Genomic DNA, 11,186 nt, shown 5'->3' on the forward strand with positions numbered 1-11,186 from the left:
ATGTCTCCCATCCACTACATAATGTACTGGGTGGGCACAGGAGTACATTCAGCCAGAGACTCATTCCACCGAGATGCAACACAGAGCGTCATAGGAAGTCATTCCTGCCTGTGGCCATCAAACTTTACAACTCCTCCCTTGGAGGGTCAGACGCCCTGAGCCGATAGGCTGGTCCTGGACTTATTTCATAATTTACCGGCATAATGTACATATTACTATTTAACTATGTATGGTTCTATTACTATTTATTATTTATGGTGCAACTGTAATGAAAATCAATTTCCCCCAGGATCAATAAAGTATGACTATGACTATACTACTACTACTATTAGTATAATGTCAGGCTAATTTTTAATCCCAGCATTTGTTTTATTTGATCTGTTTTTCATGTTTTATGCTCTTGATATATATATACGCCTTTTACCATACGTCTATTTTGAACAGTAATGTAAACAAAAAATACCTACCTATGCGATTAAGTTTTAAGTTGGTATATATTAATGTTTTAAAAATTTATAGATTAGCCTTATTTGTCACATTTACATCGAAATATACCGTGAAATACGTTGTTTGCATCAAGTCAGCGACAATTGTGCAGAGCAGCTCAAACTCTCACCCTGCTTCTGGTGTGAACCCAGCATGCCCACAACTTACTAACACTAACCACATGACTTTGGAACATGGGAGAAAACCAGAACATCTGGAGGAAACGCCTGTGTTCATGGGGAGAACATAGAAACTCCTTACAGGCAGCGGTGGGAATTGAACCCCTGTCGGTGGTCGCTGACACTGTAATAATGTTACATTATCTGCCGTGCTATTGTGCTGCCAGTGTACACCTTTGTAATGATTTTATTTCTCTTCTGCAGGTCCTGACGGCTCCCCTGGGCCGCCTGGCCCATCTGGTCCATGTGGAAGCCCGGGAACACCTGGTTCAAAAGGAATACACGGAGCTTCAGGGGTACCTGGTTTCCCAGGTAGCTATTTGAAATAAATAACTGACCCATGAACAGTTTATCATCAGCATGTCAGGTGTATGGTAGAATCAAGTGTAGAGATTGCAAGAAGAATTTAGGGGAAGAATCAAAGAAGTTTATTGCCTGGTGGCTCGTTACGTGGACTGTTATGAGAACAAGATCTAGTTCCACTCTGCTACCTTCTTCTTGTATGTCTCGCTCTGCCACCTCCCAGACCTCAAATATGCTTCCCTTAAAACTTACCTTGAATTTTGCAGTGAGACGTAAAGTTAGATTGATCCCTGTGTCCATGGAAGAACGCCATCCACAATGAGCAACTGAGTGAGCTCTGTGCAGTGGACTTTGACATTTCTTGCTTCAAATCAAGTGGGTCCCTGTCCTTGAGAAATATTGATGCCATCAAAATTGCCGAAAATCTTATTATATTGGAGAATTCTCAAAAGCAGCAAGCCAGGAAGGAGAAAGCATTATTTTTAGTTGGAAAAATTGGAAGGTAAAAGTGAGAACTGGAAATAAATGGGAAAAAAACGAATTTGTTATTTCAAGATCCACTTAATGAGGCACCGCGGTCGCATAGCGCTAGCGCAACGCTATTACAGTTCAAGCATCAGAGTTCAGAGTTCAATTCCTGTATCATCTGTAAGGAGTATATATGTCCTCCCTGTGGAATGTGTGGGTTCTCCCCACATGCTCCAGTTTCATCCCACAGTCTGAAGTCCAAAGCAGGTTAATTGGTCATTGTAAACTGTCCCATAATTTGGTTAGAGCTACGGGGGGTTGCTGGGGTGGTGTGGCACAAAGGGTCAGAACGGCCTACCCTGTGCTGTATTGCTAAATTAATGAGAAATATGTCTCTGAAGAATTACAATTCACGTGGAGAAGATACAACAGTGTGTGGTAGAACCAGACTGCATAAAGAAGATGAATGTACACTCTGGGTTGCATGACTTAGTAACCAATGGATTGAGATAATTTATCACTGGGATGCATCATTGTGGTACTTCCAACATGGAATCAGATTCATTTGCATTGCTTGGAATGAAATGCACTCATCAGTTTCACACTGCATTTAATGAAAGTTAAGCAGGATAAATAAATCAGCCATGGCTGAATGGCAGGACAGACTTGATGGACTGAATGGCCCAATTCTGCTCTTATATCCCATATGTTTATTAGTGACAGAGTTTAGCGAGCAGTCCATTACAAACACAGCTCTTGCAACAAAATATTGCAGTCAAGGATACTAAGAATATTTGGCACATATCTAAATGTTTTTCACCGTTGTTTTCTTGATTACTTGGAGGTGACTGATAATGCCACACCCAGTGCATAATTGGAATTTGTGTGTTAAACTTCATATGGAATCCTGATATTATTGTCACAATATAAAAAGAGCAAATACAGATGATTTCACAATGATTACAATGGCAAAAATCAGGACATCCCTAACCAGAAACTATCTGTCCCTTCCTCCAAAACTATTTCTTCTAACATCATTCACCTTTTTACTAAGCGGTTTTAATTGAACCACTGCCTATCCACCAGGTGGAACTGATCTTTCTCTGCATTGTCACTCAAAACCAATAGTCCTGCAGACTTTTATTAAATTGTATTTAACCATTCTCAGTGAAATTAATCCCATTAGCTCAATATCTTCTGTACAGTACTGAGCCAATGTCTTAGGCGTATATATATATATATATATATATATATCTAGGGTGTCGGAGACGTTTGCACAGCACGTCAATGTAGAGCAAAGAGCGAGTTTTAAACCTGGTGAGAGCAAAGGATGCTGGGAATGGCGAGGGTGGAGTGCTGTGGGACAGGTGGCAGACATGGAGTGCTAGGGACAGGGGTGGTGCCACTCAGCTCTGAGACATCGGACAAGGTCATTTCGTTCCAAAGAATTGGTTTATTGATCATTACAGGAAGTCTTTATGATGCTTCCCTCTCCCTTTTCCCAACCGTGATCCCCCTCTCGCTGCCCCCTTCCCACTCTCAATCCACAACAGAGACCCATATCAGGATCAGGTTTATCATCACTCACATATATCATGAATTTTTTTTTTGCGGAGGCAGTGCAGTACAATACATAAAATTACTACACTACTGTGCAAAAGTCAAAGGCACCTTAGTTATACATATACGCCCAAGTCTTTTGCATAGTACTGTACCTCAGTAAGGTTCTGAGAGAGACACTGCCAGCAGTAAAGTGAGAAGAGGCAGCAATATGTTCATGGTGGCTCGAAATATCCAATGAACTCTAATACCATGGGGAGTAAGAGAGTATCAGATTCAGTGACTGGATCTTACAGAAGATCTTTCACCAGAAGAAATGTACATTGATGCCCAGGCACTGAACATGTGAATGGCTCAACAGCATCAGCTCTCAGCATTAATATTTGCAGCTCACCCACTCCATATCTGAAGGCAAGAGAAGAAGGGAGAATTCCATGATGATTTTCACAATGTTCTGTGAGGACTTCGAGTAGCTTTACTTGTCACATGTACATTGAAACATCGAAACATAAGAATGAATATAGTTTTGTATCAATGGCCAACACAGGCAAGGGTTTTGCTGGGGCAGCCCACAAGTGTTACCACACTTTCAGTGCCAACATAGCATGCCTGCGACTTTGGAATGTGGGAGGAAACCAGAGCACCCGGAGGAAACCTGCATGGTCACAAGGAGAACGTACACACAATGATGGAAAGTGAACCCCAATCAGTGATTGCTAGCGCCGTAAAGCGATTGCGCGGACTGCTAGGCTTCAATAACCTTTTTGTTTATCTGTGATTTGTGTGGTTGTAATATTGGGTTACAGTGCTTGAATGGAATATGATGAATGAAAACAACCATGTTATAGGGAATCATAAACAGCATAGTAACATGTCCCCCTGGCAAATGAGTACCCAGCAACCATCTGTTCACAGTAAAGCCATTTTTTATTCTCGTCACATGTTCCCATTAGCTGCAGCTTCTTCCCAAAGCTCTTCCACTCACCCAGTGGCCAATTAATTGAACTATCTACATTTCTTTGAGATATGGAAAGAATTAAGTCAGACTCCTGGAAGAAGTCTACAGCATCATGGGGATCATGAAGAGAAGAATTTCTGCATTTGATAGAAATAATTAGTTACCTTCAGGGGGACTGGCAGCTCCTGCTAGATGTGGATTCCCTGATGTAGAGGGATGATTTGTAACTGTAGCTGTGTTTATTAGGTGAAGGGTTATGTCACGGATGTTGCTTAAGTTAGAACTAAGATTCAAAATTTGTGTAATCAGTAATCATTTTGACAACTGTACTCTTAAGGTGATCAAGGACCTCCAGGAGATTCAGGAGCCCCAGGACCCCAAGGACCACCTGGAACTCCTGGACCACGAGGATCTCCATGTGCTCCTGGGCCTCCAGGACCCAAAGGTAAGCTGAGGAGCATTCTCAAAATATGGCAGTATAATCAATACATGTCATAACAACAGATAAGGTACAGTAATTATTGTAGCCTTGAGTTACCCTTTAAAGCCAGAACCATGCAGAACATGCCATTCTATTTTTCATGTGATTGGCAGCTTAGCTGGAACTCCATTTATTTTTCCTTCAATGATATAGAAATTGGATGGCAAGGTGGAGATATGTCTCTACCAAAGAAGATGTAAGGCACTCCTTCCCTCCTCTAGCCTGTAGGTCACCCTTGGACAAGGTGTAGCCCTGCTTAGCCTTCCCCCCTCCCCCACTCAGGGTCACATGAAGCCATGGGAGCAGGTGGTGGATGGTCTTATGAGCAGCCGGTCCATATCACAAGTCCTGGTTATGTGACCGCTGATGCCAGGCAGACAATCTCTGAAGAGTATTGATAATGGCTGGGGTCACCCATCTTGTAAAGACACCGCTCAGAAGAAGGCAGTGGTGTACCACTTCTGTCGAAAAATTTGCCAAGAACAATCGTGGTCATAAGGCCACGATTGCCGACATCATATGATAAGGCACATGATAATCATATGGAAATACATTGAGTGGATGGTGGTGCACACCACCAGCTGCTTCTGATATTGTACCAGCATGGTTTCTGTCACTGAAACAGAAAGCTGTCCATGCCAAAGGATTTGGAGAATACATTTTTGACTAATTTATAAATCATATTAGGATCTCTTATGCTTCAAAAAGTGCAATTTTGTAAATAAATGACAACCAATACTGAATGATTTAGTGGTTCCAAATATTGTTGGTGGTGAGATGAATGTCCATTTCCTGGTGATATGGTTGGGGCAATCATGAATAGTGGAATGTGTATTTGTATCAGATCCAATATTACTCAACTCCCAAGCTAAACTAAACTGCACGGATCAAAATACCCAAATTATATTTCACCTCAAGCAGCAGAGACATCATTATTCGCAGCTGCAAATCGAAACAGATATTCCATCTATCTGTAAAGTATAATGTTCATTGCTTTAAAAATGTTAATATCTTGAGCATATAGAATCTTCATGTAAGATTTACAGTGTGTGTTCTCTTGACACTAGGTCAGCCTGGATCACCAGGTTTAAATGGTTTAAATGGATTACGAGGACAAAAAGGAATACCTGGTCCTCCTGGTAAGGATTACATTATTTTCACATTGGTGCTTAATATTGTATGAACAACTGTTCCATCCAACTAGTTACATCTAATCATTGTGTCCTCAGGTCATTATACTGAGATATTTAATCTTGAATACAGATACAACCCAAATCTCTTAGGTATACCTTCAACCTCTGACTATCCCATTTTAATGTTATTGCCCAGAAATTAATTTACAGCTACTTACTAAACATCCTGAACCACAGGCGTCTGAGCATTTCACACCATACCACTGCTTCATTATGACTGCCCTGAGTGGGATAGAGCTCCTCCAAGATACAGTGTATACCTGTCACAGCACCTCCAAGAGGACCACAACCTTGTCGTAGGGTTTGGAGACCTGCATGCCTGGATGTCCCAGAGAGCTATGTTGGTTGGGAGTCAGGGCTTTATGTTTTGGCTCTTGGTAGGGTCACCCATGCCAAACAGGTCAAAGGGTAGTGGGCCACCGGTCCTCCAGGTTCAGGGGTTCAACTCAGGGCTAACAACCCTGACTGGTCAAAAAAATAGTTATGGAAACAGCAATGAAGAATCCTATATCGGTGCGCGACTGTATTCCTGAGTCTCCGCTGGGGAATTGCATGACAGACAGTAGTGAAAACTGAGAGGAAGCTACTGACTCAACGAAGGAAGCCCTGAACACTGCCTGAGATGGAGGATCTTCATTGCTGCCCTAAACACCAGCGGTGTAATGGACAGTAAGTACTGTCACACCAACACCAAATGTATTCACATGAACTCTGTTGTAATAGGGTCATAAATACAGCATTGATCCACCGGGCCTTTACTTGCCATTAACCACCCATGATCTAAATTAATCCCACATTCTAAATTGCAAAATAGTTTCATTATTGTCACATGCACTGAGGTACGGTGAAAGTCTTTGTTTAGGGCGGCTTCCATGCAGGTCATTTCATCACATCAATCCATTGAGGTAGCACAAGGGAAAACCAAAAACTGCATGAATGCAGAATAAAGTGTTACACTTACAGGGAAAGGGTAGTGCAGGCAGACAATAAGGTTCAAGGCCATAACATGGTCAAGGGTCCACCTTATCAATAGTCTTAACAGCAAGATAGAAGCTGTTCTGGAACCTGGTGATACATATTTTCAGGCTTTTGTGTTTCCTGCCTGATAAAATTGGGATAAGGGAGAATGTCTGGGTGGGTGGGTCTTTGATTATGTTGGCTGCTTTACTGTGGCAAGGTGAAGTGTAAACAGAGTCCGTGCAGGGGTTGTTGGATTTGGGATAGGTTTATTAACTCCCTTCAGATGCTACCAATCACTGTTGAACTAAAGGCGATTTATAGTGGTCAGTTCATCTGCACATGCGCGAGGAAACCAGAGAATCTGAAGGAAATGCACATTGTCACAGAGAGAACATGTCATCTCTACACAGGTGGTGCCCGAGGTCAGGGGTGAACACAGGTCTCTGGTGCTGCTATGGAATAATGTCTAGTTGGTTTAAGAGAGTGGCAGGAGTGGATATCAGACCACTGGAAAATGACACTGAAGAGCTAGTAATGGGGGACAAAGGAATGGTGGACAAACCTAACAAGCATTTTGCACTGGTCTTCAACGTGGAAGGCAAGAGCTGATGCCAGAAATTCAGGACTGTTAAGGGACAGAGAGGAGTGTAGATGCTATTACTAAGGAGAAGGTGCTGGGGAAGCTGGTATGTCTGAAGCTGGATAAGTTACTTGGACCAGATAGACCACACCCCAGAATTCTGAAAGAGGCGGCTGAAGAGATTGTGGAGGCTTTGGTGGTGATCTTTTGAGAATCTCTAGATTCTGCAATGATTCAGGAGGATTGGAAATTTGCAAATGTCACTTTGTTCTTTCAGGAAGGAGGGAGGCAAAAGAATGGCAATTATAGGCTAGTTAGCCTGACTTCAGTAGCTGGAAAGATGTCAGAGTCTATTATTAAGGATGAGGTTTCGGGGTAGTTGGAGGTAAAATAGGCCAAAGTCAATATGGTTTCTTTAAGGGGACAAGTCTGTTGAAATTCTTTGAAGAATAACAAACTGGATAGACAAAGGACAGTGGACAAAGGATGTATACTGGGATTTTTAAGAAGGCTTTTGACAAGGTGCCATGCATGAGGCTGCTTAACAAGATAAGAGCCCAAGGTAGTACAGTGTCAGGATGCTGGAGCAGGAATCCAATCGCAGACCCAGTACTGTGCACACAATGATATTAATTGAGTAACAAATCCCAAGGTGCAAACAAAGTCCATGTCAAAGTTCAGGCAGACATCAAAACATACAGAGAAATCCAAAAAACCAGAATCAGGAAATAGGCAGAGTCAATATTCAGGCAGATAGAGTGCAGATACAAATGTGAGAAAGGCTCAGGAAAATTCACTACCACAATCTAGCAACAAATAGGTGAAAACACAGGACTGAAATACACTGAGCAATAAACAGAGAGGCAGATGATAGGTGGAGCACAACGAGACACAGGTGGCAGCAATACAGGTAATAATGAGAAACAGGTGAGAGACGGAGAACTCAGTAATACAGAGGCTGGAGTAGAGCAGGAGTGGGGATAGGAGCACACATGGCAATACAAAATCACAGACTGACAGCTGGGGGAAACACCCAAAAATACAGAATTCAACTGGAGGTACTGACATACAGGAAAGATACTAGCATGGATAGAAATATTGGCTAACTGGCAGGAACAGACAATGGAAATAAAGGGGACCTTTTCTGGTTGGCTGCTGGTAACTAGTGGTGGTGTTTTTTTCACATTGTATGTCAGTGATTTGGATGGTGGAGCTGATGGCCTTGTGAGAAGGTTTGTGGGTGATACAAAAATAGGAGGAGGAGCAGGTAGTGTTGAGGAAATGAATATATACTGTATAACAAGTACAGTTTAGGAGAATGGGCAAATAAGTGGCAGATGGATTATAGTATAGGGCACTTAGGAAGAAGGAATAAAGGCATAGGGAATTTTGTAAATGGGGATGAAAATCAGAAATCAGAAGTATAAATGGGCTTGGGAGTCTGTGTGTAGGATTCCTTAAAGGTTAACTTGTAAGTTGAATTCGTAGTAAAGAAGGTAAAAGCAATGTTAGCATTCATTTCAAGAGGGATAGAATATAAAAACAGAGATGTAATGCTGAGGCTTTATAAGGTCAGACATTTCTAGCAGTATTGTGAGCAGTTTTAGGCCCTTTATCTAAACAAGGATGGGCCTGTATTGGAGAGACCAGAGGAGGTTCATGAGAATGATCCTGGGAACGACAGGGTTAACGTACGAGTTGCGTTTGATGGCTCTGGGCCTGTACCCCCTGGAGTTTAGAAGAATTGAAACCTATTGAATATTGAAAGGCCTAGATAGAGTAGACATGGGGAGGATGTTTCCCAGAGTGGGAGAACCTAGGGCTCAGCCTCAGAACAGAAGGGTGTCCCTTCAAAACGGAGATGAGGAGGAATTTCTTTAGCCAGGGGGTGGTGAATCTGTAGAATTCATTGCCACAGGCGGCTGTGGGGGCCAAGCCATCGGGTATAGTTAAGTAGACATTAATAGGTCCTTTCTGATGAAAGATTATGAGGAGAAGGCAGAAGAATGGGGTTCAGAGGGGTAATAAATCATCTCTGGTGGAATTTTGGAGCAGACGCAGTGGATCAAATGTCCTAATCCTGCTCCTATGTCCTATGGTCTAAGTTCCTTTACCCGATATACTAGACCTGAAATTGTCTCTAAGTTGTAAATTCATCATTATTCCGTGAACTGCAGCTTGATCTATTAATGTTGCTGTCATTTTAAAGGACCCAGTGAACCAGGACCACCTGGATTACCAGGACCAATTGGACATAAGGGTTCAAGGGGTGATCACGGACCTCCTGGAGGACAGAATCCATGCTCAGAAGGCAATCCAGGACCTCAAGGGCCAGCAGGTAGGAATGTACATTAATTTAAGCAATCAATTTTCTTGATATGTTGCATTTTAAATTAAAGATATTAGTTCTCTATTATACATGCTATTTACATGTTTGATTAACATTTATGCTTTGAACACCGTCTCTAAAATTTATTTTCACCCAGGAAGGGATTATAAGAAGGAATTGTAGCTCTGACTTTTGGATTGATGTGCATCAGTCCTTAATACGTGTTCATATCCATATGTTTCAATTATTCTTAAATGATTATTGAGGGTCCTCTTATCCAGCTTGCTTCCCATGCAACATACATCAAAGTTGCTGGTGAACGCAGCAGGCCAGGCAGCATCTATAGGAAGAGGCGCAGTCGACGTTTCAGGCCGAGACCCTTCGTCAGGACTCGACGTCCTGACGAAGGGTCTCGGCCTGAAACGTCGACTGCGCCTCTTCCTATAGATGCTGCCTGGCCTGCTGCGTTCACCAGCAACTTTGATGTATGTTGCTTGAATTTCCAGCATCTGCAGAATTCCTGTTGTTTGCTTCCCATGCACATGTGATATGTTTCTACATCATTTAACTCGTACAACAGAGGATTGATTTTGACCGCAATTTGCTTCTGATATTGAAATGAATCTCAAAAGCTCGAGTACACTTTGCCTTCAGTACATTAACAAAGCATTACATTAGTTTGGGATTTATATTCCCGTACTTCCTGCAAGTACTCTGGCGTATTGTCATGAGTATTTTATCTGCCAGGTGATATGAGCGTCAAAGAGTTACAGACCTGTACAGGATGGAAAATCGGTCCTTCCATTAAAATTTGTCCAAGCTAAACAAATTGCCCAACTGAGCTTGTCTCATTTCTCTGCATTTGGCTAATTTGGCTCTAAACCAGGGGTTCCAACCTTTTTTATGCTATGGACCCCTACCATTAACTGAAGGGTTTGTGGACCCTAGGTTGGGAACCTCTGCTCTAAACCTTACCTATCCATGCATCCATCAAATGTCTTTTAAAGTTGATCTAACAGCTCATTCCATGTATATCTGTGTGGAAAAAGCTGTCTCTCAGACCCTTTTTAAACCTGTGCCCTTTAGTGTTTGACTGCCCTACCCTGGTGACTAGACTGTGGCTATTCACCGTTATCTCTGCATCTCATGATCTTATAAACCTCTGTAAGGTTGCCCACATTTCATTGTAATTCTGAATAGAACACAAATATTGCATGGAAACACAAGAATTCCACAGATATTGGAAGTCTTGGGCAACCCACACAAAACGTTTGAGGAGCTCAGAAATTTAAGTCGCATCCAAAGAGAAAAAGATACAGTCAGCATTTCAAACTGAGACCAAGAGTTCCTGCAGGTTTTGTGTGTGTTACTGCATTGAAATCCTGTTATATAAGACAAACCTATGTCTGCAGAGCTACGAAAGGATCTTTTGGACTTTCTGAGAAACCGTCCCACTATGCCTGTGAACAGAGAAGATATTTTGGATTGATAGTTATATTGAACAAAATGCATGAGCACACATGAATCTGCTCTGTGATTAACACTTTCATTGATGTCAGGTATTGATTGGAGATTTAATTATGTGTGTGTTCAGAGCATTGTCCAATGATCCACTCTAGCACAGCTCAATGGAAACATGAATGATCTTGCACTGGCTTGGCAAAGTGCCATACCACTTCATGTGTTCTC

The 11,186-nt window shown here is 42.1% G+C and overlaps 1 protein-coding gene across 1 annotated transcript in view; it reads left to right on the forward strand.

Annotated features, from left to right (window-relative positions):
* The window catches only part of LOC134345080 (collagen alpha-5(IV) chain-like), a 217,380-nt gene extending 206,394 nt beyond the window's left edge, over nucleotides 1-10,986 (forward strand). Inside the window, exons 38-42 of the mRNA XM_063045211.1 lie at nucleotides 870-977; nucleotides 4,292-4,399; nucleotides 5,503-5,574; nucleotides 9,378-9,506; nucleotides 10,910-10,986. Coding sequence (XP_062901281.1) covers nucleotides 870-977; nucleotides 4,292-4,399; nucleotides 5,503-5,574; nucleotides 9,378-9,506; nucleotides 10,910-10,986 — 494 coding nt within the window. The remainder of the gene's footprint in view (nucleotides 1-869; nucleotides 978-4,291; nucleotides 4,400-5,502; nucleotides 5,575-9,377; nucleotides 9,507-10,909) is intronic.
* Nucleotides 10,987-11,186: the final 200 nt, after the last annotated feature.

The sequence above is a fragment of the Mobula hypostoma genome, chromosome 4, assembly GCF_963921235.1.
Source record: "Mobula hypostoma chromosome 4, sMobHyp1.1, whole genome shotgun sequence".
Lineage (NCBI taxonomy): Eukaryota > Metazoa > Chordata > Chondrichthyes > Myliobatiformes > Myliobatidae > Mobula > Mobula hypostoma.